Source organism: Dreissena polymorpha, chromosome 3, assembly GCF_020536995.1.
Source record: "Dreissena polymorpha isolate Duluth1 chromosome 3, UMN_Dpol_1.0, whole genome shotgun sequence".
NCBI classification, from domain to species: Eukaryota; Metazoa; Mollusca; class Bivalvia; order Myida; family Dreissenidae; genus Dreissena; species Dreissena polymorpha.
Window position 1 is genome coordinate 103918097 of NC_068357.1, and position 22700 is coordinate 103940796.

The 22700-nt window shown below is 34.9% G+C and overlaps 2 protein-coding genes across 11 annotated transcripts in view; both read left to right on the plus strand.

Moving 5' to 3' along the window:
- Positions 1 to 22700, plus strand: part of LOC127872901 (uncharacterized) — a 146225-nt gene that overhangs the window by 110008 nt on the left and 13517 nt on the right. The gene's annotated exons all lie outside the window — the stretch shown is intronic.
- Positions 1 to 22700, plus strand: part of LOC127872912 (speedy protein 1-B-like) — a 59344-nt gene that overhangs the window by 9051 nt on the left and 27593 nt on the right. For all 3 annotated transcript variants that reach the window (XR_008045826.1, XM_052416435.1, XM_052416436.1), the window contains exon 3: positions 12296 to 12381. Coding sequence is in view for 2 of the 3 variants with exons in the window: in XM_052416435.1 (XP_052272395.1) it covers positions 12296 to 12381 (86 nt within the window). In the remaining variant the exon portion in view is untranslated. The remainder of the gene's footprint in view (positions 1 to 12295; positions 12382 to 22700) is intronic.

Genomic DNA, 22700 nt, shown 5'->3' on the forward strand with positions numbered 1-22700 from the left:
CTTAAACTTATAGTATGCTACAAAGTGTGTTTATTAACTACATATGCAGTGTGTAACTTTCTTAAGCAACTTCTGTGATAATAATGAACATGTGATTATATTTGTTCATTCTTAATCAGTATTATACTTTATTAAACAGTACATATTTGATACATATACATTATTAAATATCTAATACATGACTGTTTCATGGTTACTGCCACCAATATCAAGGACCACAATGGAAATAAGTGAAAATAATTTTTCTCTTTTTTGTGTTATCCTTGGTATTGTGTGTGCATTCAATGGTTTGCTATGTATATTGCTGTGATAATATATTTTATATTGTCTGCATTATGTAGTAATTATGTAATGTTCATATTTTTACCAAATAAAATCAATCAATCAATCAATCAGCAGACGTTATCACTTGGTAGATAGGGCCGTAGACAAACACAGTGCCACAAATTGCGAGTAAGTTTTTCATTTTGCAAGTGAAAAAAAAAATAACTTGCAAAAAACTGCAAGTGCCTTAACAAGATAAATTCGGTCCCTGTAATCTGGTCAGTTTTTCTCAAGAGTTTGTGACTATTTGTCAGTGTCCATAGTCATCAATAATAATTTTACCCAACCAAACTCTCTGAAATGGCTTGATGGACTTTAATCACTATTGACAATCATGTTCAAGGTATAGTTCTTTTACAATTGCCACAATTAAAGGGGCCGTTGAACAGATAAAGCGTCGTATCAACGCGAAACGATATTTTAGGAAACTACGAGGATTGCTTATATAGCTATAAAATACATCCGCTCCAAACATGAGCGTGGATGGTCGAGTGGTCTGGGCAGGAGGCTTTTTACTCCAGGAATCCAGCGGTCAGTGGTTCGAGCCCTGTTTAGGTTTACTTTTTTTCCTTTTTTCTAAATTGTATTCTTGTTTTTTACAGGAGATTTTTAGTTCAAATGTTTTAATTTATCAATATAAAGCATTTAAAGCATTTAATGACAAGCTTCAATACATGCAAAAATCTGTTGGACAGCCCCTTTAATGTAAATTTATTAAAATAGTATTCCAAAAAAATCTTTTAGTTAAAAAACACAGTGAATTTGAAAATACAGTGATACAGGTTAAGACAGGACCATATGTAAATTTTATGCTCGTCTCAAAAGTCCTTTCTTTTTACTCTCTTTATACAGTGACCTCACGTTTATCCGGACACGTCCGTTCCGACAGAAATTTCCAGATTAATGAATCTTCCATATTATCGAACCATTGCTGTTTCAAGAGTTAAATATTTACCTTATGACATAAACCTTATGTTTATGAACATTAACATACATATTTCACATCAAGAATGAGATTTTCTTGTTGGGCAGACATTTATTTAGTTTAAAAAATCAAATGATGTTAAACAATGTAAATACAAAAGCGCTTAACCGAATTTTAGTACATGTAAACACATGACGTAAAGCTTTGTGAATGTTACAATCACACAGTTAAGCGTTGATAGCTTAGTATTGAATCGATATTTCCTTGCTGTATACACTTTCCATGAGGACTGCATGTATCTCGTGTGATACTGCCGCAGTGAAAAGACATTGCCATGGGTGGCACGCGAGCTGTAAGCTGGTGACGTCACATAGTTACAAATCAAGGGTGTTGAAGGCAAATCAAAATAAAACATAAAACGGCGATACTGTTTTAATATCCAGTGCCCTCAATCTATTAAATCTGCGGCCGAGCAGTTCCCCACCTGAAAAGTATTCTTTTTCCCCCTTTTGGGGGGAAAAATTCCCCCTGAAATTAAAAAAAAAAATTATATTTTTTTAATAAGGTGTGTCTCGTGATTATTATGTCTCAATTCTTTTTCAATTTAATCTTGTCAAACATACTAAATTATGAAAAAAGAAATGAATATAGTGCAAACATGTACAAATGTAATAATGAGAGAGTAAGTAAAATAATACCCCCCAGGGGTGGCGAAATCAAATGTCCGAGTTGCGGGAGTCGTACATTTGCTTGTCTGGGCAACTGATCTTTTTCAATTTAGTTGTCCGTGGACAACCAGTCCGGTGGCGGAATACAAAAGAAATACATTGACTTTGTATTAAAGCCGTAATTAAGTTTGACAAAACCGGATGTTGATTCGCGCTTACATTGTTGGTGCTATTTGCGGAGCAATCAAGCTAAAATACAGGCACTCTTCTGCGCAGTGATCTCTCTTATTCTATAAGAGACCAGGAGCATGCCGCATTTTCAACATTCGGCCCAACTGTTAGACAGTGTACAGACTGGTTTCTTTATTTTTACATTCAGACGGAAATAAAATTATCAAACTAAGATAATCAAAACACAGCCTACATGTACCTTGTTATTTCAGACGACTTTAACGGTAAATATAGAACTGATGAGGTCCACATATTGGACTAGTTTAATTTGTTAAGATTACGATCAGAGCTCTAGATATTTTTTTAAGATAAAGAATAATTCACTCATGACTTTTTTTAGCTGATTAATAAAATACAAAATCAAAGACTTTTGCGTGAGTATTTAAAATACTTCAGCAAAAGTCTTTGATTTTGTATTTTAGAATTTTTATGTCCCCCACCACTATAGTGGGGGACATATTGTTTTTGCTCTGTCTGTTGGTTGGTTGGTTGGTTGGTTTGTGTGTTTGTTTGCTCCAACTTTAACATTTTGCCATAACCTGTGCAATATTGAAGATAGCAACTTCATATTTGGCATGCATGTGTATCTCATGGAGCTGCACATTTTGAGTGGTGAAAGGTCAAGGTCATCCTTCAAGGTCAAAGGTCAAATATATAGCTTCAAAGCGGCGCAGAAGGGGACATAGTGTTTCTGACAAACACATATCTTGTTTATACATGAACATGCAGAAAGCATGTATTAATAATAAAGAACATCTACTCTTGTTTACATAAACATGAATTTTGAAATGGCTGATCGAATAATTCGAATTGGGGCACTGTTGGTCCAACTGATAATTGCACAAAATGCGTATGCCAATTTTTATGATTATTTTTTATACTCATCAAAAGCATAATTATGTGTTACACATGTTTTAATAACACTAGATTTGCAAGATTAAAAGTTTGAGAAAGTCTTTATATTGTTTATAGTATACTGCTACAATGGATGTACCATGGAAATACAACTAACTAAAACAAGCAAATTACACTCATTTTGATTTATTCCTCATTATTTTACATTAATCAATAAATGCGTTTATAATTTATATAAACATTAATAGACAAGTGTAGTTCAGCAACGGACAAGTTAAATTTTCTAAATGGTTGTCCGTGGACAAGTATAGTTTTTTGAGATTTCGCCACCCCTGCCCCCCAAAAGGGAAACGCCGCAAAAATCCCCCCTCATGAGGGTAGCGACCCGCTTCCCCTAAAATGGATTGAGGGCCCTGATATCTTTATTTATAACCTTTCTCTTACAACAGAATGTTGAAATGATTAAAATAGCGGCGCGTAATGTTAGATGCGTTTTAAATGGATTGATGGAGTGATTAACAGTTTTGTTATGATGGTCCAATTGTAATCAGTGTCTTAAATGGTCGCGTGCTCAGCTCATTAAAGATATTAAAGAAAATCAAACATCTAACCAAGTGTGTCATTTAAGATGCATTGTGTAATGCCAACATCAATTTAATTTTAAAGTCCGAGTTAAATCAGGTTAAGTCATGCCTATTAGCTATCAAGCCTAAACACAATAATATTTCAAGGCCTCAGTGAATGTGCTTTTGTTTAAATGATGGGTTGGCAAGTAAGCCTTAAATAACAATACTTCATGCCTCGGTGATTGCGCTTTTGTTTATATGGCGGGTGGGAGATTAAGTCCCCATGTTGGGAAGCATCAGGATTAATGAGACATAATTACAGCTAAATACACAGATTGGTGTCCCAAAATCTATGTTTGGATCCGGAACGCGAGATTCCGGACTTAACAGGGCAAAATACTGCATCATAAATCCGTTCCCATTCATGATTGACTTTCCTCCGGATGGGGAGATTTCCGGACTATCGAGGTCTGTATAAACACGGGGTCACTGTATATCTTACTAAACTCTGTCATACTTTATACCAAATGATTTTCTAAAAAACTTAAATTTATCCAAACTCATATTACCAAATAAACCAAACATTGTATCCAATCACTTGTCACTTAACGACGTATAGCTTTTTTCTCAACTATCCATGTATGCATAATTTTATGGAGGTTGATTGTGTTTTTCAAGAATTTTACAAGTTAAAGTATTCTCCAGTGGTAACTGTGATTTATAAGCACTTTATGATAATTTAAATACTTGATATAATTATGATTCGTCTTTTGCATTGGCCAAGTGGCTTTAATAGACAGCAAATTGGCTTTTAAATCAACCATTTGGGTGTGAATGCAGAAACAGAATTTTATTTTTTACTCTAAACATTCTTAATTTATTACCAATAAACATGAAAAGCTTTTCTTCATCTGATTAAAATGAAATTAAATGAAAATGAAAAATAGCAAGCGATAGACAAATATGAATTAAACGAATTTTTGAACATGTAACTAATGAAAATTGTTGTTTGGTATTTGTTAAAATGGTTAAAGAAAAGCAAGAGGAGTGAAAAAAACTTCACAACTTTATATTTACAAATAAACAAAAAAAATGTTCATAAAAAATAGTACACAATAATAAATGATTCTCTATTTAGAAAATTTAAATATTGGGACTTGAACCTGTGACATGTACATTAGTGTGACATGCGGTATACTATAAGACTATTTGCTTTTCAAAAGCATGCAGGTAGAAAATATTGATGAATCGAAAACCCTGCTAACAAATCATAAAATCACACACGCATTATGCCATCATGAATAAAGCTTTTCCAGGATATAAGTAATGGATTCTATCACCATGAAATTATAAATGCTTTGCCAGTTGAGAAAAAAATAACTACAGCTGCAGAAGCATTATCCTAATGATTTATGACACACAAATGGCATAAACTGTAGTCTTACTTTACCGAATTTTCCCATGTATAGCCCCCCCCCATGTATATCGCAGCCCAATGTATAGCGTGCACCCTTTTGAATGCCAAAATCGAGCTAAGAAAACTAGCCAATTAGACCGAAAATGGCCCCCATTTTTCTATTGCGCAATCAAATAATCCGGGTCATTCGAAAGCTTAATTTTGTATTCAACAGAGGAAGCGTTATTATGATAAGGAGCATGGGTTGCATAACACTATATTTTTCTGACAATTTTGGCATTTTCAAGCCACAAATACACAGTCCTTAATATGTATTGAGTGTAAATCCGTTGTACTAATAAATATAATGCGCAAATAAAACTTCATGTACATTATGTCATTTTTGTCCTGGGAAAGCCGGGGCATTTAATTTGAAAGCTCAGAATAAATACTTCGTAGCCCATGGGAGACAACACACTCTTACCTTCTGTTTAACAAATTTGTAATGCATTTTCATTAAAAATGTTGAATGCTGAATAAAAACTTTGTACCGAATGGAAGCCATCTCACTCTAAGATATTTACTTTTGGTAAAAAAATTGTAGTGCTTTTTTGTTTAAAGTCTGTGTTTTTTTACTGCTTTATATTTTACAGCCTGTGCCTTTTTTATTGGGGAAAAAAGTAAGATAGACCGTGAAATTGAGGAAAAAAATTAATATGATTATAAAAAAAAGTATATGATTTTTTTATAAGTGTAATTTAACCATTTCTAAAGTAAATATTATAAAGTGCTTCTGGGAATTAAATTGCTGTATTATAAACTCAATAAACCAAGTATTGAGTCTATTGGAAAGTTTGGCATATTTTTTGGTACACAGCCTTTATACTTTTTATACGCCCGTTGCCCTTTTATACTTTTTATACGCCCGTTCATAACAGGACGTATAAGATTACCATTGGCAGACAGGCGGCGTCCACAGCAGTGTTCGCTCTCTAATTCAAATAGTTTTCATCCGATCTTCACCAAAATTGGTCAGAAGTTGTATCTAGACAATATCTAGGTCAAGTTTGAATATGTGTCATGCCGGATCAAAAACTAGGTCACAAGGTCACTTAGTGCATTTCAAGCATTAAGCATGGTGTCTGCTCTCTAATTGAAGTAGTTTTCATCGGATCTTCACCAATTTTGGTCAGAAGTTGTGTCTTAATGATATCTAGGTCAAGTTCAAGCATGGGTCAAAAACTAGGTCACGAGGTCACATAGTGCATTTAAAGCATTTAGCACGGTGTCTGCTCTCCAATTGAAGATGCCCGTTGAAAACAGGACGTATTATAAGATCACCCTTGGCGGGCGGGTGGCATCCACAGCAGTGTCCGCTCTCTAATTAAAATAGATTTGTATCCGATCTTCACCAAACTTGGTCAGAATTTGTATCTAGACAATATCTTTTTGCCACTCTATTGGTCAAGTTATCAAGTTGTCCAAAACCTTTAAACTGGCATATCTTGTAACAGTTTGGCACTCTTGTTGCAATTGGGAAACAGTCTGTAAAAGACTGTAATTTAAGGCAAAAAAATATCACTGAAAGTGGAAACTTTTTGTGCACATTTAAAACTAGAGTATGCTGTATATCCAGGGCGACAGTAGTTGAGATAGGTCAGTATTGACGTAAAAATGTTCATCTTTTGTTTAGGAAAAGTGGTGTTATTATTTGTCACACTACACACACGTGAAGGTGATGTGCATGAAGGTGCCCAATATCTGGAACAAACTACATCCCTGGAAATCCGATATGCTGTGAGAAGTTGGATATGCTAGGAGAAGTTTCCAATAGATTTCGATAAATTTCGGTAGGGTAAGTAAATCCAGTTCTTTAATTGTTTAAAGGCATTTTTGAATTAAAATATATTTTGGTGTATGCAAAGGAGGTATAACCATGTATGTTAGAAAAATCCTTGTTATTAATATTCAGGATTTATTGAAATATGGCTATTTAAAGTCGACGATGCAGGGATTTGTCCCATATTTAGCACTTTATTTACAAATTTCTTTAAAGGTATGCCAGTGAAAAAGTTTTGCACCGACAATTATATTAAACAATATCCCGGAGTAACATATCCGCCAGGGTTTCTTAAAAAAATTTGTATTGGTGGAAAAATTCGACTTTACATTCAACATTTTGATGAAAAAATGATATGACATGGTGCTGTACAAAGATGTCGATGAGTGCAGTTCATTTATAGCCTTAAAAGCTCACTATTACAGCTGATTTATGCCCACTCTGATGCATTGTAGATCATTTTCATTGACTTTTGAGGTTTTATAATTTTATCCGTTCTGTAGCTAAGTTAATTTCCAGCTTATTTGTATCTTTTTTTATTGTTTGAAAATCATTGTAAATGGAAAGCAATTGATTCATACAGGTAAAAATATACGTCCGGTAGGCAATCTAAACATTTATACAGTCCACTCTCATTATCTCGACATTGGATATCTCGATATTCTCGATATGTCGAAGTAAGCTCAATGTCCCAACTTTTTTCCTTCTTTATCTATATACATAAATATTGCATATCTCGATTTTCGTTATGTCAAATAATTCAATATCTCGATATGAAATTTTGTCCCAAGTCCCAATTTTTCATGTATTTAATGTGGTTTATCTCGAAGTGCAAATAACTGTTCCAGTGTTGGCAAAGGTGAGAAACTTTTTCTTTGATATTTCACCGTCTCGCTTCGCCCGGCTGCTCCCGATACTGTGCGGTAGGAAATTGATCCGTTAATTGCATCAGTTATCACACGTGTGTAATGTTGTTAGCCATCAACACTTGAGTAAAACCTGTCAATTTAACTGCCGAACGGCCAAAAGACTAATTGTTTTTACAAACAACATTCAAAAAATGCATTGAGTTATATTTTTGCTTATATAAACCGTCGCAAATTTGCAGTTATAAAGATAATTAAAACAAGACTCAAAATGGCTTGTCATTTCTATTCGATCCTGTACTAATAATCAATTGAACTTTGAGTTTCAAACTACAAAATGTACATGTACAGTTCAGTATTCCGGAACGTGATTTACGCATGTTCAGATGGAAACCCTCGTCTTCATTGGACGTCAATTGCATCATAACTTTAAATAGCAACATTACCGGATGTTAACTCGACAGTTTAGAAAAATTATAACCACATGTGTTCATGCAATTCTGTCATACTTAAAACGTCATTTACAGCATTTAAATAGCAAAATTAATCGTGCCTCGTAAAAACGCGTATATATCAGGTAGAGAATATTATGCCACACAGTGACGGCTTTAGTTAGACCACTTAGCAGGTATTTAGATGTTAAAAAACAAGGTAAATTTTCGTCTCATTTTTTATTTTTTTCTTAGACTTTCATAAATGTGAGCTAAATTTGGATCTATTATACATGACTTCAAGTTGACAGCTTTGCAAACATCTCCGACAATGCACGCATGTAAATGTTAGTTTCTTTTCGTTCTTTTTGGTAATGATATATGCAAAATGTAAACATTTATTTTCAAAACCCAATCAGCGCCTCCTTCTTATGTTTATTTGCATAGATAACACGCATTTTTCATCTGATGAAGCCCCAAGCCTTGAAGGAATATATTCAGCCAGATTTCAGTAATTTAATTACGTGTTTGGTTATTTTAATTGCGTAATAATGCAATGGCGCTTGTTATTTGTAGCCCTGATTCACATTTATGAAAGTCTAATTGGAACTATAGGAAGAAAATATTATTACAGTCCACTCTGGTTATCTCCATGTCAGCGGGAACAAGAAAAAATATCGAGATAACGAGAGTTCGAGATATCCGTTTTCAAAGAAAAAATGAGACGAAAATTTACCTTGTTTTTTAACATCTAAATACCTGCTAATAGTGCTGCAACAATATACTGGTATATCGGTATATATCGCAATACGCAATCCGCATATTGTATTGCGATACGATTTTCATCATACCGGTACGAAAATTTTACAAAAATTCATTCACATTTCGTCCAGAAAAGCCATTCGAAATAATGATAACAAGGTAAACAAAAGGTCACATAACCCCAAACCGGAACTTCTGTTTACAGGGTTACATGCAGTCAATTTGATATATAGCACACATCGTTCAGTGAATGCTGCCTAGGATTTGTAAAATAGAATGCAAATGGTTGTTTTGGGTATTAATTTGAAGGTATATTTGTAAGCAATAAGAAAAAAAGCCATTTTTGTGCTCTACTTTTTCTGTTGATGGTTCCTGGCTTTGAAAGTAGGTCATACTATTTGAGCCCAAAATGGTCGCCTGCACAGCTGTCAAAACCGGTTTGCCTATTCTAAGGTGAATATTTTCAGTTACAACGTATAAAATTTAATGACATCCATTTTTTTCAAAAGATTATGCATTTATCTTTCTAATGATGTATGATGATATAGCGGGTCATTGCTTGATCATGGTAAAAATTGATATCGAACATCAACTATTTTATATGTAATATAGAAGGAAATTAATTGCGCATGTGTAACCAAAACAAAGCAGTGTAAATAATGTTTTTCGTAAAAATAGCATTCTGAAAAGTGTATTATACGGAGAAGCGTTGTTACATCAGAGCATTCGTTCGATGCTTTTGAACAGATTATCGTTGAATTAATTGCGCACAGCTGTAAATGTTTCGTTCGATTCTGAATTGAGCATTATTAAATTTGTAATCCGAATTTCGGTAATACGCTTCCAAATTTTAATGCTAATGCGACAATACAAAATTCTAGCGTCAAATGAAAAGTGCTTTATCCTATGTCTCAATAAAAAGCGCGCGAAAATTATGCAGACATGTAGAACGTCGCATGGAAAGTATGGGTGTATTTTGTGTTGTATAAAAACGGGAACATCACGTCAGGTGAATTACGCGTGTTCAGTGGAAAAAAACGTCCCGGTTGGACATTATTTCATCACATCTTTAAATAGTAACGAATGCCAAAATATATTTGATACTTAAGAAAATTTGCGAATGTTTGTGTTTCTTGTTATTCTTTAGCACATTTATCGTAAATATTTACCAGAATTTGCTTTTAAACTGGAATATACGGGATTATCGGGTAATTGGCAAGTTATAATTTTGGTACAAGTTAGCAATATATTGCGATATATTGCAAAACGGGTTTTTGAATTGACAATATATTGCAATACGGTTTTTGGCGTATTGTTGCAGCACTACCTGCTAAGTGGTCTAACTAAAGCCGTCACCATATGGCATAATATTCTCTACCTGATATATACGCGTTTTTACGAGGCACGATTCATTTTGCTATTTAGGCAGAAAATATTATTATAAATGTTTAGATTGCCTACCAGACGTATATTTTTACCTGTATGAATCAATTGCTTTACATTTACAATGATTTTCAAACAATAAAAAAGGATACAAACAAGCTGGAAATTAACTTAGCTTCAGAACGGAAATAATTATAAAACCTCAAAGTTCAATAAAAATGATCTACAATGCATCAGAGTGGGCATAAATCAGTTGTAATAGTGAGCTTTGAAGTTAATAAATGAACTTCACTCATGTCATATCTCTACATATTTGTACAGCACCATGTAATATCATTTTTTCATCAACATGTTGAATGTAGCATATATTGTATAATATGTTTAACATTATCATTGCTGCATGTTATAACTTTGTTCTTGCTTATGCACATGTTTACATTATATGTTTTATATTGAATAAAAAAAAAAAAAGGATTTTTATAACATACATGGTAATACCTCCTTTGCATACACCAAAATATATTTTAATTCAAAAATGCATTTAAACAATTATTGAACTTGATTTACTTACCCTACCGAAATTCATCGAAATCTATCGGCAACTTCTCCTAGCACATCCAACTTCTCACAGCATATCGGGTTTCCGGGGGTGAACTAGAAAACACCAAGAAATCCCTGCTTACACCTACTGTTACCTGTAAAAATAAGACCTTGTTAACACATACAAAATAACTTTTCAAACATTTATAAAGCTTCTGTTCCTATGAAGGGTAGAAGCCAAATTAATTATGCTCCCCCCAAAAAAAAATTGGGGGGAGCATATAGTCGCCGCTTCGTCTGTCCGTGTGTCCATCCGTCCGTCCGTCGGTGCACAATTTTTGTCCGGGCTATTTCTCAGCAACTAATGACCGGAATTCAATGAAACTTTATGGGAAGCTTCACTACCAAGAGGAGATGTGCATATTATCAGCGGGTTCTGGTTGGATGATTTTGCACAGAGTAATGGCCCTTTGAAATTTTCCATTAACTGTACATATAGTGCAATTCTTGTCCGGGCTATTTCTCAGCAACTAATGACCGGAATTCAATGAAACTTTATGGGAAGCTTCACTACCAAGAGGAGATGTGCATATTATCAGCAGGTTCTGGTCGGATGATTTTTCACAGACTTATGGCCCTTTGAAATTTTCCATTGTACATATAGTGCAATTCTTGTCCGGGCTATTTCACAGCAACTAATGACCGGAATTCAATGAAACTTTATGGGAAGCTTCACTACCAAGAGGAGATGTGCATATTATCAGCCAGTTCTCGTCGGATGATTTTTCACAGAGTTATGGCCCTTTGAAATTTTTCATTGTACATATAGTGCAATTCTTGTCCGAGCTATTTCTCAGCAACTTATTACAGGAATTCAATGAAACTTTATGGGAAGCTTCACTACCAACAGGAGATGTGCATATTATCAGCCAGTTATGGTCGGATGATTTTTCAAAGAGTTATGGCCCTTTGAAATTTGAAATTTTTAAGTTGCTAAACCATCCATCGTATTATTTTGTCCATAGTTATGCCCCTCAAGACGTTTCCTTTTATCTGAATATATAGTGCAATATTGTGACAAAAAACCTTTGGGGAGCATCACCTGTCTCCGACGGTTTCTTGTTTTTTTACTGTTTGGTCTAAAAACAATTGTTGGGTTTAAGTTTTACAAAGTGTAATTTTATTTGTGCAGTTCATTACTCAAAAAGTATTAGTGTATTACATTATTCAAATGCAACTACATGTATACATATTAATAGAAAATTTGGAGAGGAAGTGGAGATTATAAGAACCATAACTCTTCCTTCAGTATTTATGGAGCTATTACCTTTAGTTTAATTTTTTCTTGTGCAAAACATAACTATACATTCAAACTTTGCACCAAAAATTAATATAAATAAATAGATAGCATTTAGATGTATGAATTTAAATAAATAAATACATTTTAACTTGTCTAAATAATATAAGTATTTTGGGGACAAAACAATATTTATGTTTATTATTTTCAGTACCTTATAGCAATGGTGTTTGCATATTTCAAGAGGGCTGAGTTCAAAATCAGAGAATATACAAGAATGAACTTTTTTGTGGCTCTGTATGACTTCTTTATTTAACAGTTATTGTTCTGTTTATTGTTCTGTTTTCAAAGGACTTGTTCACAGTTTTGAAAAATGACAATTCTCCTAAAAAAGAATGTATTAATTATATCTAAAACAAGCAAATATAACTACTGACTTTATAAAAGGTTAAAAAATATTGGTTTGTTTATTGATAATTATTGATCATAAACAGTTCAAATATGATAATGTGTTTGCTACCCTTTTTATTGATAATTTCGAAAACACAAGAAATTCTTACATAATATTGAAAAATATAATATATGTATAAAATAGCAATGATTGGGTTTACCGGGTAATGGCAAAAAAATGAGTTGAACAGCTGAACTGTGTTACTTGTTTATTTATTTTTTCTGCCGTGTAACAACAAGGTACTTCAATTCATTATATTCATTTTTATACTGTTGATTATGTTATGGATTATAGTCAAACCCATGCAAAAGATGTCGGAACTCGGACAAATCTGCTTACCTTGTGTCCTGGCGGACCTCGTGTCCGACAAAAAAAACAATATCCAAAACTTTTATTTAAATATTAACACAAAACTATGAATATGTAAAAATAAATTCAGGCCGGTTTATGTTTATTTTACCTTGATAGTTAACTTTACTTTAAAATAAAACGGATTTTACCAAGCAGTCGTAGTGGCTATCTTTGCTGGGGACCTAACAAACTCCAAGCGCGATTCTTAGAATCAGTCAAATATTGCACATGTTTTCATGACTAAGGCCATAGGCCAAACATGTCTTTTGCATGGGTTGCTTTAGTCCATGTCATAGTTCATTTTGAATACTTTGTATAATGCCAAAAACCATGTACATGAATTATGTCACAGGTATGTTTATAAAAGTGATTTCAATCAACCTAATACATCGAAAAAAACACAAAACTTGTTGCCATCAAAATTAATTTGCGTGTCTTTTGTGGAGAAATGCTCAAAACAAAAACTTCATAAAGGACATGTTATAAAACAGAATGCAAAAGTTTTGAATTGACGATACAATATATCTTAAGGAGATCCAAAAATCAGCGGTGTGTACCGAATGGTTTATTAGACAAAGATTTATCTCACTCGGCAGGGATGATTCCAGAAGAGAGAAGCAGGTAGATCAATGAACTGTGAAGTTGGGGTCAGTAGTCAAGGGGATGGTGAAACAACTACTTTATAGAAAGTGAAGCTGAGGTCAGTTGTTTTTAGAATATTGAAGTTGAGGTCAGTTGTCTATAGAATATTGAAGTTGAGGTCAGATGTCTATAGAATATTGAAGTTGAGGTCAGATGTCTATAGAATATTGAAGTTGAGGTCAGATGTCTGTAGAAAAGTGAGGTTGAGGTCAGTTGTATATGGACTAGTGAAGTTGAGGTCAGTTGTCTAGGGAAAAGTTAAGTAGAGGTTAGTTGTCAAGGGAATAGTGAAGTTGAGGACAGTTGTCAATGGAATATTGAAGTTAAGGTCAGTTGTCTAGGGCATAGTGAAGCTGAGGACAGTTGTCAAGGGAATAGTGAAGTTGAGGTCAGTCTAAAGAATGGAGTTACAGGTAGACAAAAGAGGTTTATAGTCTAAGAAATGGTATGGTATTATGTCTAGGATCTAATGAAGTTTAATACATGTCCTTAAATAACTTCTATGACTACAAGGCAGTTGCTTCTTTATAGAATATGTTGATGGTACAACAGAGAGGGAAAAGTTAGATTTATTTTTATTTAAAACCATAAAAATGGACATAAGTTATCCAGATCAATTTAAGTATCAATTGTGTTATGAAGGTGAGGAATTTACTGACTTGACACAATAAAGAGACATACCAATACCCAGCACAATATGACTTACTGAGTGATGATTTAATTCTTAGAAGCAAGTGTAAATTAGAGACAACAAAGTTGTTGTGGAGAATACATTTTTGACGATGCTGGAACAGCACCGTCCAAGGTTTGATAACCATCTAAAAAAAATTCACAATGGGGACCTATGTAAAAGACCGAGCCAGTCCGATTGAGATAACTCGATTTTTTAGGTTACTTCCCTTTTGCATTGGCCACTGCCTAGGAGATTGCTCGTCATTGATAACATTCTCCTAGCAGAGTTGTCGTTCGTGTTTCAACATTCAACAATGGCCGCCCCCGTGAGAGTCTCAATTCAAAACTTTCTTACTGCATAAATTGGCTTGTTTCGCTATTTAGAAGCTGTCATTTAGGATATATGAATTATTTATTCACTAATCTCCGCTTATGACAACAATAGTTGGAATTCGAAGGATATATACTCGATGTGAATGAAGGACTTTCTGGATCGTAACAGCTTGACACGGCAAAACTGGCATACTGGTATTTTTAGTTATCAATATAAGTCACATTGTGCTTTATTAATTGTATTCGAGCATTTTGCAACTTATTGAATGACTATGATACCCGATATCAACATTTCATTGGGGATTTGCAGATCACCAAGCTGTCCTGAAATTCAACATTGATTTCAAACTCTTTACTGGTTTGTACTATTTCTTAGTGTTAGTACTTTTTATCATTTTAAAGTTAAATGAACTGTGTCACAGTAAAAGAGACATTAAGGTGATTGTGGCCAGTTTGGATCTAGATCAGCCTGCAGTCGCTTGAAGCGTTTTTCTGACAATAACAAATAATTTAATTGGATACTGATTTGACTGCGCTTTTCCTGTGACCTGGCTCAAATAATAGAATTGTCATTAATCAAATTATTTATTTCGAACATTAATCAATTGTTTTTCTTGTCCCTCGGGATCAATGACTCCAGCACTTTCCTGTTGAGAATTGAATACTGCTAAAGGCGATGCTAGGGGGCGTGAGCGATGTTGCACCTTCCAGTATCGCTCGATTGTTCATTGTCGGCTCGGGTACTACGTACATGTACCCCGGGTACTCTTAAGTATACTTACATGTATCCCGGGTACGGTAAATATACTAAAATGTACCCGGGAAATTTAACCCTGAATCAGTCGTTGTCAACTTTTTTTTTGTAATAATTATATATACACATTTATGTCAATTTTCTGTAGAATGGCCTCTATATTATCGGAACACATACTCAAAAACCATGTTGATGCAGTGTTTTTTGAAGAGAAGTGTGTTTAAGATAATCGGTTGCGCGTTTTACGACATCGGATTTTGGGCGCGAATACAACTCGGGTACAGTCTAATATGGACCGAGTACAATTATGTTTATTTACCGTACCTGGGGTACATGTAAGTATACTTAGAGTACCCAGGGTACATGTAAGTATACTTAAGAGTACCCATGGTACATGTAAGTAGTACCAGAGCCGACAATGACCAATCAAGCTCCATTATCCCTCATGAACCGACTCAAAAAACCGAGTCGGCAATATTTGACTTAATTTTTGGTTTGGTTGTTCTCGAGGGATCGAAAATTTCAGAATCTTCCTGAAAGCCCTACGGGTTTGATCCCCAGAAGCGACATTGAAAACTAGCATACTTTGTTATCTAAAAGGCTGCTAAACCTGATACTGTGAAACCATTATTAATCGTCAGGCATTAATTTTCATAAATTTCGTCAGTCGACCGATCGGCGAATTTAAGATCCTAACGAACAATCATGCTCTATGTTTGAACAAAAACAAACACTAAGTTGAACAATATTTTAAAACTTTACCGTAGACATGAGGCATTAAATTCCACCATAATCCATGCACACATTCACTGCTGTTTCGTAATCAAGATTAATCCGGTTTTGACACAAAGGGATGTAGATTACACAAGGTACTTAACTGACACGTTACACTTCTTTAAAACGCGTGTGCATTACAGCTGTATCGAATGCGTTGACTTCGTTTATGTAGATTGGTAATGAATTAGCGCTAATTGTTAATAACTTAATTACCCATTAGGTGCATTGTGTTTTTCAGGGGTGTTGCATATTAGCCATCACGCAGCGAATGCCGATGAAAGACAATAAACCAAATGAAAAGATGACGATGTGTGATCAACATGCGTATTTATCACAAATTAATAAAGAATATTTTAATTGCTGTTTGTTGTTTGATTGTTTGCGTTTAACCACACTTATTACTATTTTATATGTATCAATTTATTTATTTTTAAATTATTGACATTATTGATTTATATACCGGTAGTTTACTTTTTAAGAACAAACACACACATAGAGTTTATAATTTTAATGTTGATATCAGAATAAAAAAGCATTTTATTTGAAAAAAAACACTTAACAAACTGGAACCTCTTTCGTATAACACAAACAGTTTTAAAACGGTATTGACAGCATTTTAATAAAAATCATACCAGTTACATCCCACTTGTCCGCTAATCATAACAATGAACGTGTGAATGACATGCATAAAGAGGGTCCATTACTGTCCCTTGATAACAAAAGACTACCGGTAGTTAATTGGCATGTGACAAACAGGCCCCACCTACTGCAGTGATTCTCTAGTGTGTTCCCGCATTCGTACCACGATTTTTTGCAACTGCGATTGATCGCGAATATGTATTACACACAAATCGGATATTGACTAACGCATTTTTTTAAATATCAAAATCAGAAATCGGCGAATTTAAGTGCTGACGAAATCGTCATTTTTATAAAAATGACGAAATTTTGTGCTGTCGAAAATAAATGGTTTCACAGTATACAATGATAATGTGAATTTTCTCTCACATGATGTTCATCAGTCATATTATATAAAAACTTACAGCAGTAGTAAACAACTGGACAATAATTAATGAACGCATCTTTCATTTGTCTTTGACACTTTGATTTTGACATGGCCTAGATTTAAATATGTGACTGGACTTTACCAGCACTCTTGTAACAGAGCTAAAGTTTAAATTTACCATTGAAGATCACCTAAATCCAGATTTGCTATTATAGACGTGTGGAAAGTTTTAAGGGTGTGACAAGTAAGCAAAAATTGGTCATTACCCAGAGGCCACAACTGATCTATGACTGTATGAAAACAAGAAAAATCAGTGCCTGATTTAGATTTCCTTAGATAGTTCAATAAAAACTAATTTCATAAGCCTGGTAACAGTTTAACGGTAATGCTACCAATGTGTCACACCAGGGCCTTGAATTTGAAATCTAGGACATGCATGGTCATTTCTTCATAAAATCAGGACACAAAATTGTATTTTAAGTCCTTAATTGACCTGGCTATAGTTCTCAGATTATTATAAGCTCAATCAGTATATTTATATCATTATTTATGCTTTTTGTATTGTAAACATATACACAATCATGCAGTTACATGATAGCAATAAATAATATCAAAGCTACCCATACTATAAAGGTCATTGACAAAGCCTATGGTCAAAATGTGAACACATTGAGTGTAATCGCCCTCTCGTGCCAGCAAAAACAACACGTTGACAGGTTGTCATTTTTGACAGTTCTACTTTCACTTTCATTTTGTGATATCAAACTATTAACAATTATGTGGCTGAGAAAAATATCGCCATTGCTTTTTATGCCCCCGGTAGGGTGGCCTATATCAGTTGAACTGTCAGTCAGTCAGTCAGTCAGTGTGTCAGTCTGTCCGTCCGAAAACTTTAATGGCCATAACTTTTTTAATATTGAACATAGCAACTTGATATTTGGCATACATGTGCATCTCATGGAGCTGCACATTTTCAGTTGTGAAAGGTGAAGGTGAAGGTCATCCTTCAAGGTCAAATGTCAAATAAAAAGCGTCTGTCTGTCTGTCTGAAAACTTTAACATTGGCCATAACTTTTTCAATATTGGCGTGCATGAGTATCTCATAGAGCTGCACATATTGATTGGTGAAAGGTCAAGGTCATCCTTCAAGGTCAAGGTCAAAGGTCAAATTTTGCAATATTGAAGATAGCAACTCCATATTCGGCATGCATGTGTATGTCATGGAGCTGCACATTTTGAGTGGTGAAAGGTCAAGGTCATCCTTCAAGGTCAAAGGTAAAATATATGGCTTCAAAGCTGCGCAGCAGGGGGCATTGTGTTTCACAAACACAGCTCTTGTTTAATATTTTTTCTGCACATTTCTTCAAAAAACTTACATCAATACACGATTTTCTTTGTTAATTCAATCATTCCTGACAGGCTTGTGTACATATTTTGCTTACATTTTGACGCGCGTAGGTAGGACCGCATTACCGCTTCTGAAATGTGTATTCATACCAGAGCTCCAGATAAGGTTTTGTGAAATTCTTAACGTTACTACCAGATTTTCAAAAAGAATTCTTAACTCTGAAATTTTATTCTTAGCGTTACTACTAAGTTTTGAAAATAATTCTTAACTTTTCGAAACGACCTAAAATAAATAATAATGGTTATTTTCATGCTAAAATTCAAAATAAACATACTAGCAACTTTATTTATACGAGTTTAACAGTGTCTATTCAATATTATACAATTTTATTTTTCAAATACCTTCATATGCCCAAACTGTGCTTAGATTGCATGCCTTCGATGAATTTTTACATTTTTCACAATTAAAACAGGTCTCCCCTTCAATCTTTTCAACAATTAGCCACGAGAATTGTCCCTTCCACTCGTTCAATGTTGTTGTTTTTTGTTAAAGTTTGGACCTGTCGTGTCACGTTTTTTTACTTTTCTGACTGTGTCGGCAACAGAACATACAACATCGTATAAGATCTTTTCTAAAATGTCTTTCTTAACATTCAACTTCGGCTCATTTTGAGTGCAATATGTTAAAAGCGTGTTTTTGCACCCTTTGCAGTTTTTTAAGACGCTGTCTGGGCGCCGCCATTGTTTTTTGACAGATAGACTGTACATGCCGCTTTTATTGGAAAAAATGCGCTTTGTTAAACAAACCCGATAGCCATTCTATATAAGCACCGAAAAGATCTTTAATACGCGAAAAGAACTCAATAAAAATTGATACGAACCGATGTAAAAATAATATTCATAACTTGATTTTGTAATTCTTGATGGTACGACAAGATTTTAAAATAAATACGTAACAGACTTGAAAATTATTCGTAATTACGAAAATACGACCCTTATCTGGATTCTTTGATTCATACTATTGCCTTCGAGGAACTTATCTGATGTTTGACGGAAAGGGCCGAAAATGTGCGAGTGTGGGTCAAGTTCCCCACAGGTACTTCTTTCCTGTTCCCCCAATTTTTTTTCCGTACCTAAAATTTTTCGTACCCAATTTTTTTTTCGTACCCAATTTTTTTTTCATCCCCAATTTTTTGTTCGTACACAAAATTTTTTCGGTCCCAATTTTTTTCGGTCCCAAATATTTTTTCGTACCCAAATTTGTTTTCATACCCAAATTTTTTTTGCAAAATTTTTGTACCAAATTTTTTTTTCGTACCAACATGCACAATTGTGGTGATTGTGGTGATGTAGATAAACTTAACTTGATGCTTTTATATCCATCCTCTCAAAAGCATTGTCACACCAGTACTGTCAGTACTTTGATTGAAAGGTCCCACCATTGATTTTTTCCTTCTTCTGCCTCATGAGTAGAGTATGAGTCTGTTCATTTAAGGGTGTATGCTGGTCATTTCATAATTATCCCCACGTATTTTGAAAAGCGTGGGGATATTGTGGTTATCTCCGCTGTCTGTCTGTCCGTCCGTCCTGGCCACTATCTCCTCCTACACTATTAGCACTAGAACCTTGAAACTTACACACATGGTAGCTATGAGCATATGTGCCACCCTGCACTATTTGGACTTTTGATCTGACCCCTGGGTCAAAAGTTATGGGGGTTGGGGTGGGGCCGGGTCAGAGATTTTCACTCATTTCTTTAGGTTTTTTACATTACCTTCTTTATTTCTACACCCATTTACTTCAAATTGATACTGAACCTCTCTTATGACAATACGGTCAATCTCAACTATGCATGGCCCCATTACCAACCCTGGGGCGCCCTGCCCACATAGACCACACCCACCCAAAATTGCCTTTTACTATAATTTCTTCATTTCTACACCAATTCACTTCAAATTGATACTGAACCTCTCTAATGACAATACGGTCAATCTCAACTATGCATGGCCCCATAACCAACCCTGGGGCCCCCCGCCCACATAGACCACACCCACCAAAAATTGCCTTTTACTATAATTTCTTCATTTCTACACCGATTCACTTCAAATTGATACTGAACCTCTCTTATGACAATACAGTCAATCTCAACTATGCATGGCCCCATTACCAACCCTGTGGCGCCCCGCCCACATAGGCCACACCCACCCAAAATTGCCCTTTACTATAACTTCTTCATTTCTACACCGATTCACTTCTAATTGATACTGAAGTTTTCTTTTGACTATACGGTCAATCTCAACTATGAATGGCCCCATTACCAACCCTGGGGCGCCCCGCCCACATAGACCACACCCACCCAAAATTGCCTTTTACTATAACTTCTTCATTTCTCCACCGATTCTATTCTAATTGATACTGAACTTTTCTTATGACAATACGGTCAATCTAAACTATGCATGGCCCAATTACCAACCCTGGGGCGCCCCTGGGTCAAACATGCAGCGTGGGGATACGCGTCGGCCTCTGCCGCGCCATTTCTAGTATTGATATTTGTATTGATTAAATTACCCTCTCTTTGTGGTAATTTCTTGTAATGCTGCATGTCACTTTAGATTACTCAATTCCTATCCATCAACAATTTCATCCAATTTATATCAAAACTAATGTAAGCAAGTAAAAATAATAAGAAATGAAGGATTGTTTTTTTTCATACTGGAAATAGTGCAGTACTATTAATGCTTATTAACTATAGTAAGTGCGTGAATAGCATGGGAATACATTTTTACTTAAAAGGATTAATTAAGAAAGGATTATTTTCCATATTCTTCTAAACTAAGTCAAATTATAGGCATCATCAAAGCATTATCATATGAACCATTAAATTATTATGATAATAGCCTTTAGAATATCTTATATTTATAATTATTCTGGATTTTAGTTTAAATAACTGGATATTTTCAAATACATCCATTTTTATGCCCCCCTTCGAAGAAGAGGGGGTATATTGCTTTGCTCATGTTGGTCGGTCTGTCCTCCAGGTGGTTTCCGGATGATAACTCAAGAACGCTTGGGCCTAGGATCATGAAACTTCATAGGTACATTGATCATGACTCGCAGATGACCCCTATTGATTTTGAGGTCACTAGGTCAAAGGTCAAGGTCACAGTGACCCGAAATAGTAAAATGGTTTTAGGATGATAACTTAAGAACGCATACGCGGCCAACAGGGCGAACTCTGAACAATATAACTGAAGCAACTGGTCTGTAATCCTAAATCTATAATTATCAGTCCAATGAAACATCATCATTTGAGTAAAATAAAGTGGATCAGTAAAAATATTATCAGAATATGAGATTCTTTTGTACATTTTGTATATTAAATATTGTGTTAATGTTTAATTTTGTTGATTAATATAAATATAAGCAGGACAGGGGAGGTAATACACTATTATATCTTTCTTATATACAGGGAAACAAATGCAATAAGTTTAAATTTCATGTTTAATTAATAGAGGATATTTGTTCATGTCAGTGTGAGATCATTTGTTATTTTTTTCATTGTCCCTTGACATATTGCTTTTATATTTTGCATACTTGTTTACCAACATCACCCCAACCTATATTTCCCACCCCCAACCTCACCCCCTCCCCATATATTTTTTTTTTTTTAACATCATCTTATAAATTACCACACCCCACATTATACCCCCCCTCTCACCCCCACCCCTTACCCCCCCCCCCCGCCCCAAAAAAAATTTTTTTTTTTTAAAACATCTTATAAATTACCCCACCCCACATTATACCCCCCTCTCACCCCCCCTAACCCCCCTACCCCCCCCACCCCCCCCCCACCAAAAAATAAAACATTATTTTTTTAAACATCTAATAAATTACCACACCCCACATTATACCCCCCTCACTCACCCCTACCCCCCCTACGCCCCCACCCCCTCCCCCCCCCAAAAAAAAATTTTTTTTTTTATACATCTAATAAATTACCACACCCCACATTATACCCCCCTCTCACCCCCCTACCCCCCCCCCCCCCCCCAATTTTTTTTTTAAACATCTAATAAATTACCGCACCCCACATTATACCCCCCTCACTCCCCCCCTAAAACCCCCCGACCCCCCCCCTCCCAAATTTTTTTTTTTTTTTTTTAAACATTAATAAATTACCCCCACCCCACATTATACCCCCCTCTCACCCCCCCCCTACCCCACCACCCCCCCCCATTTTTTTTTTTTTTTAACATCTAATAAATTACCACACCCCACATTAT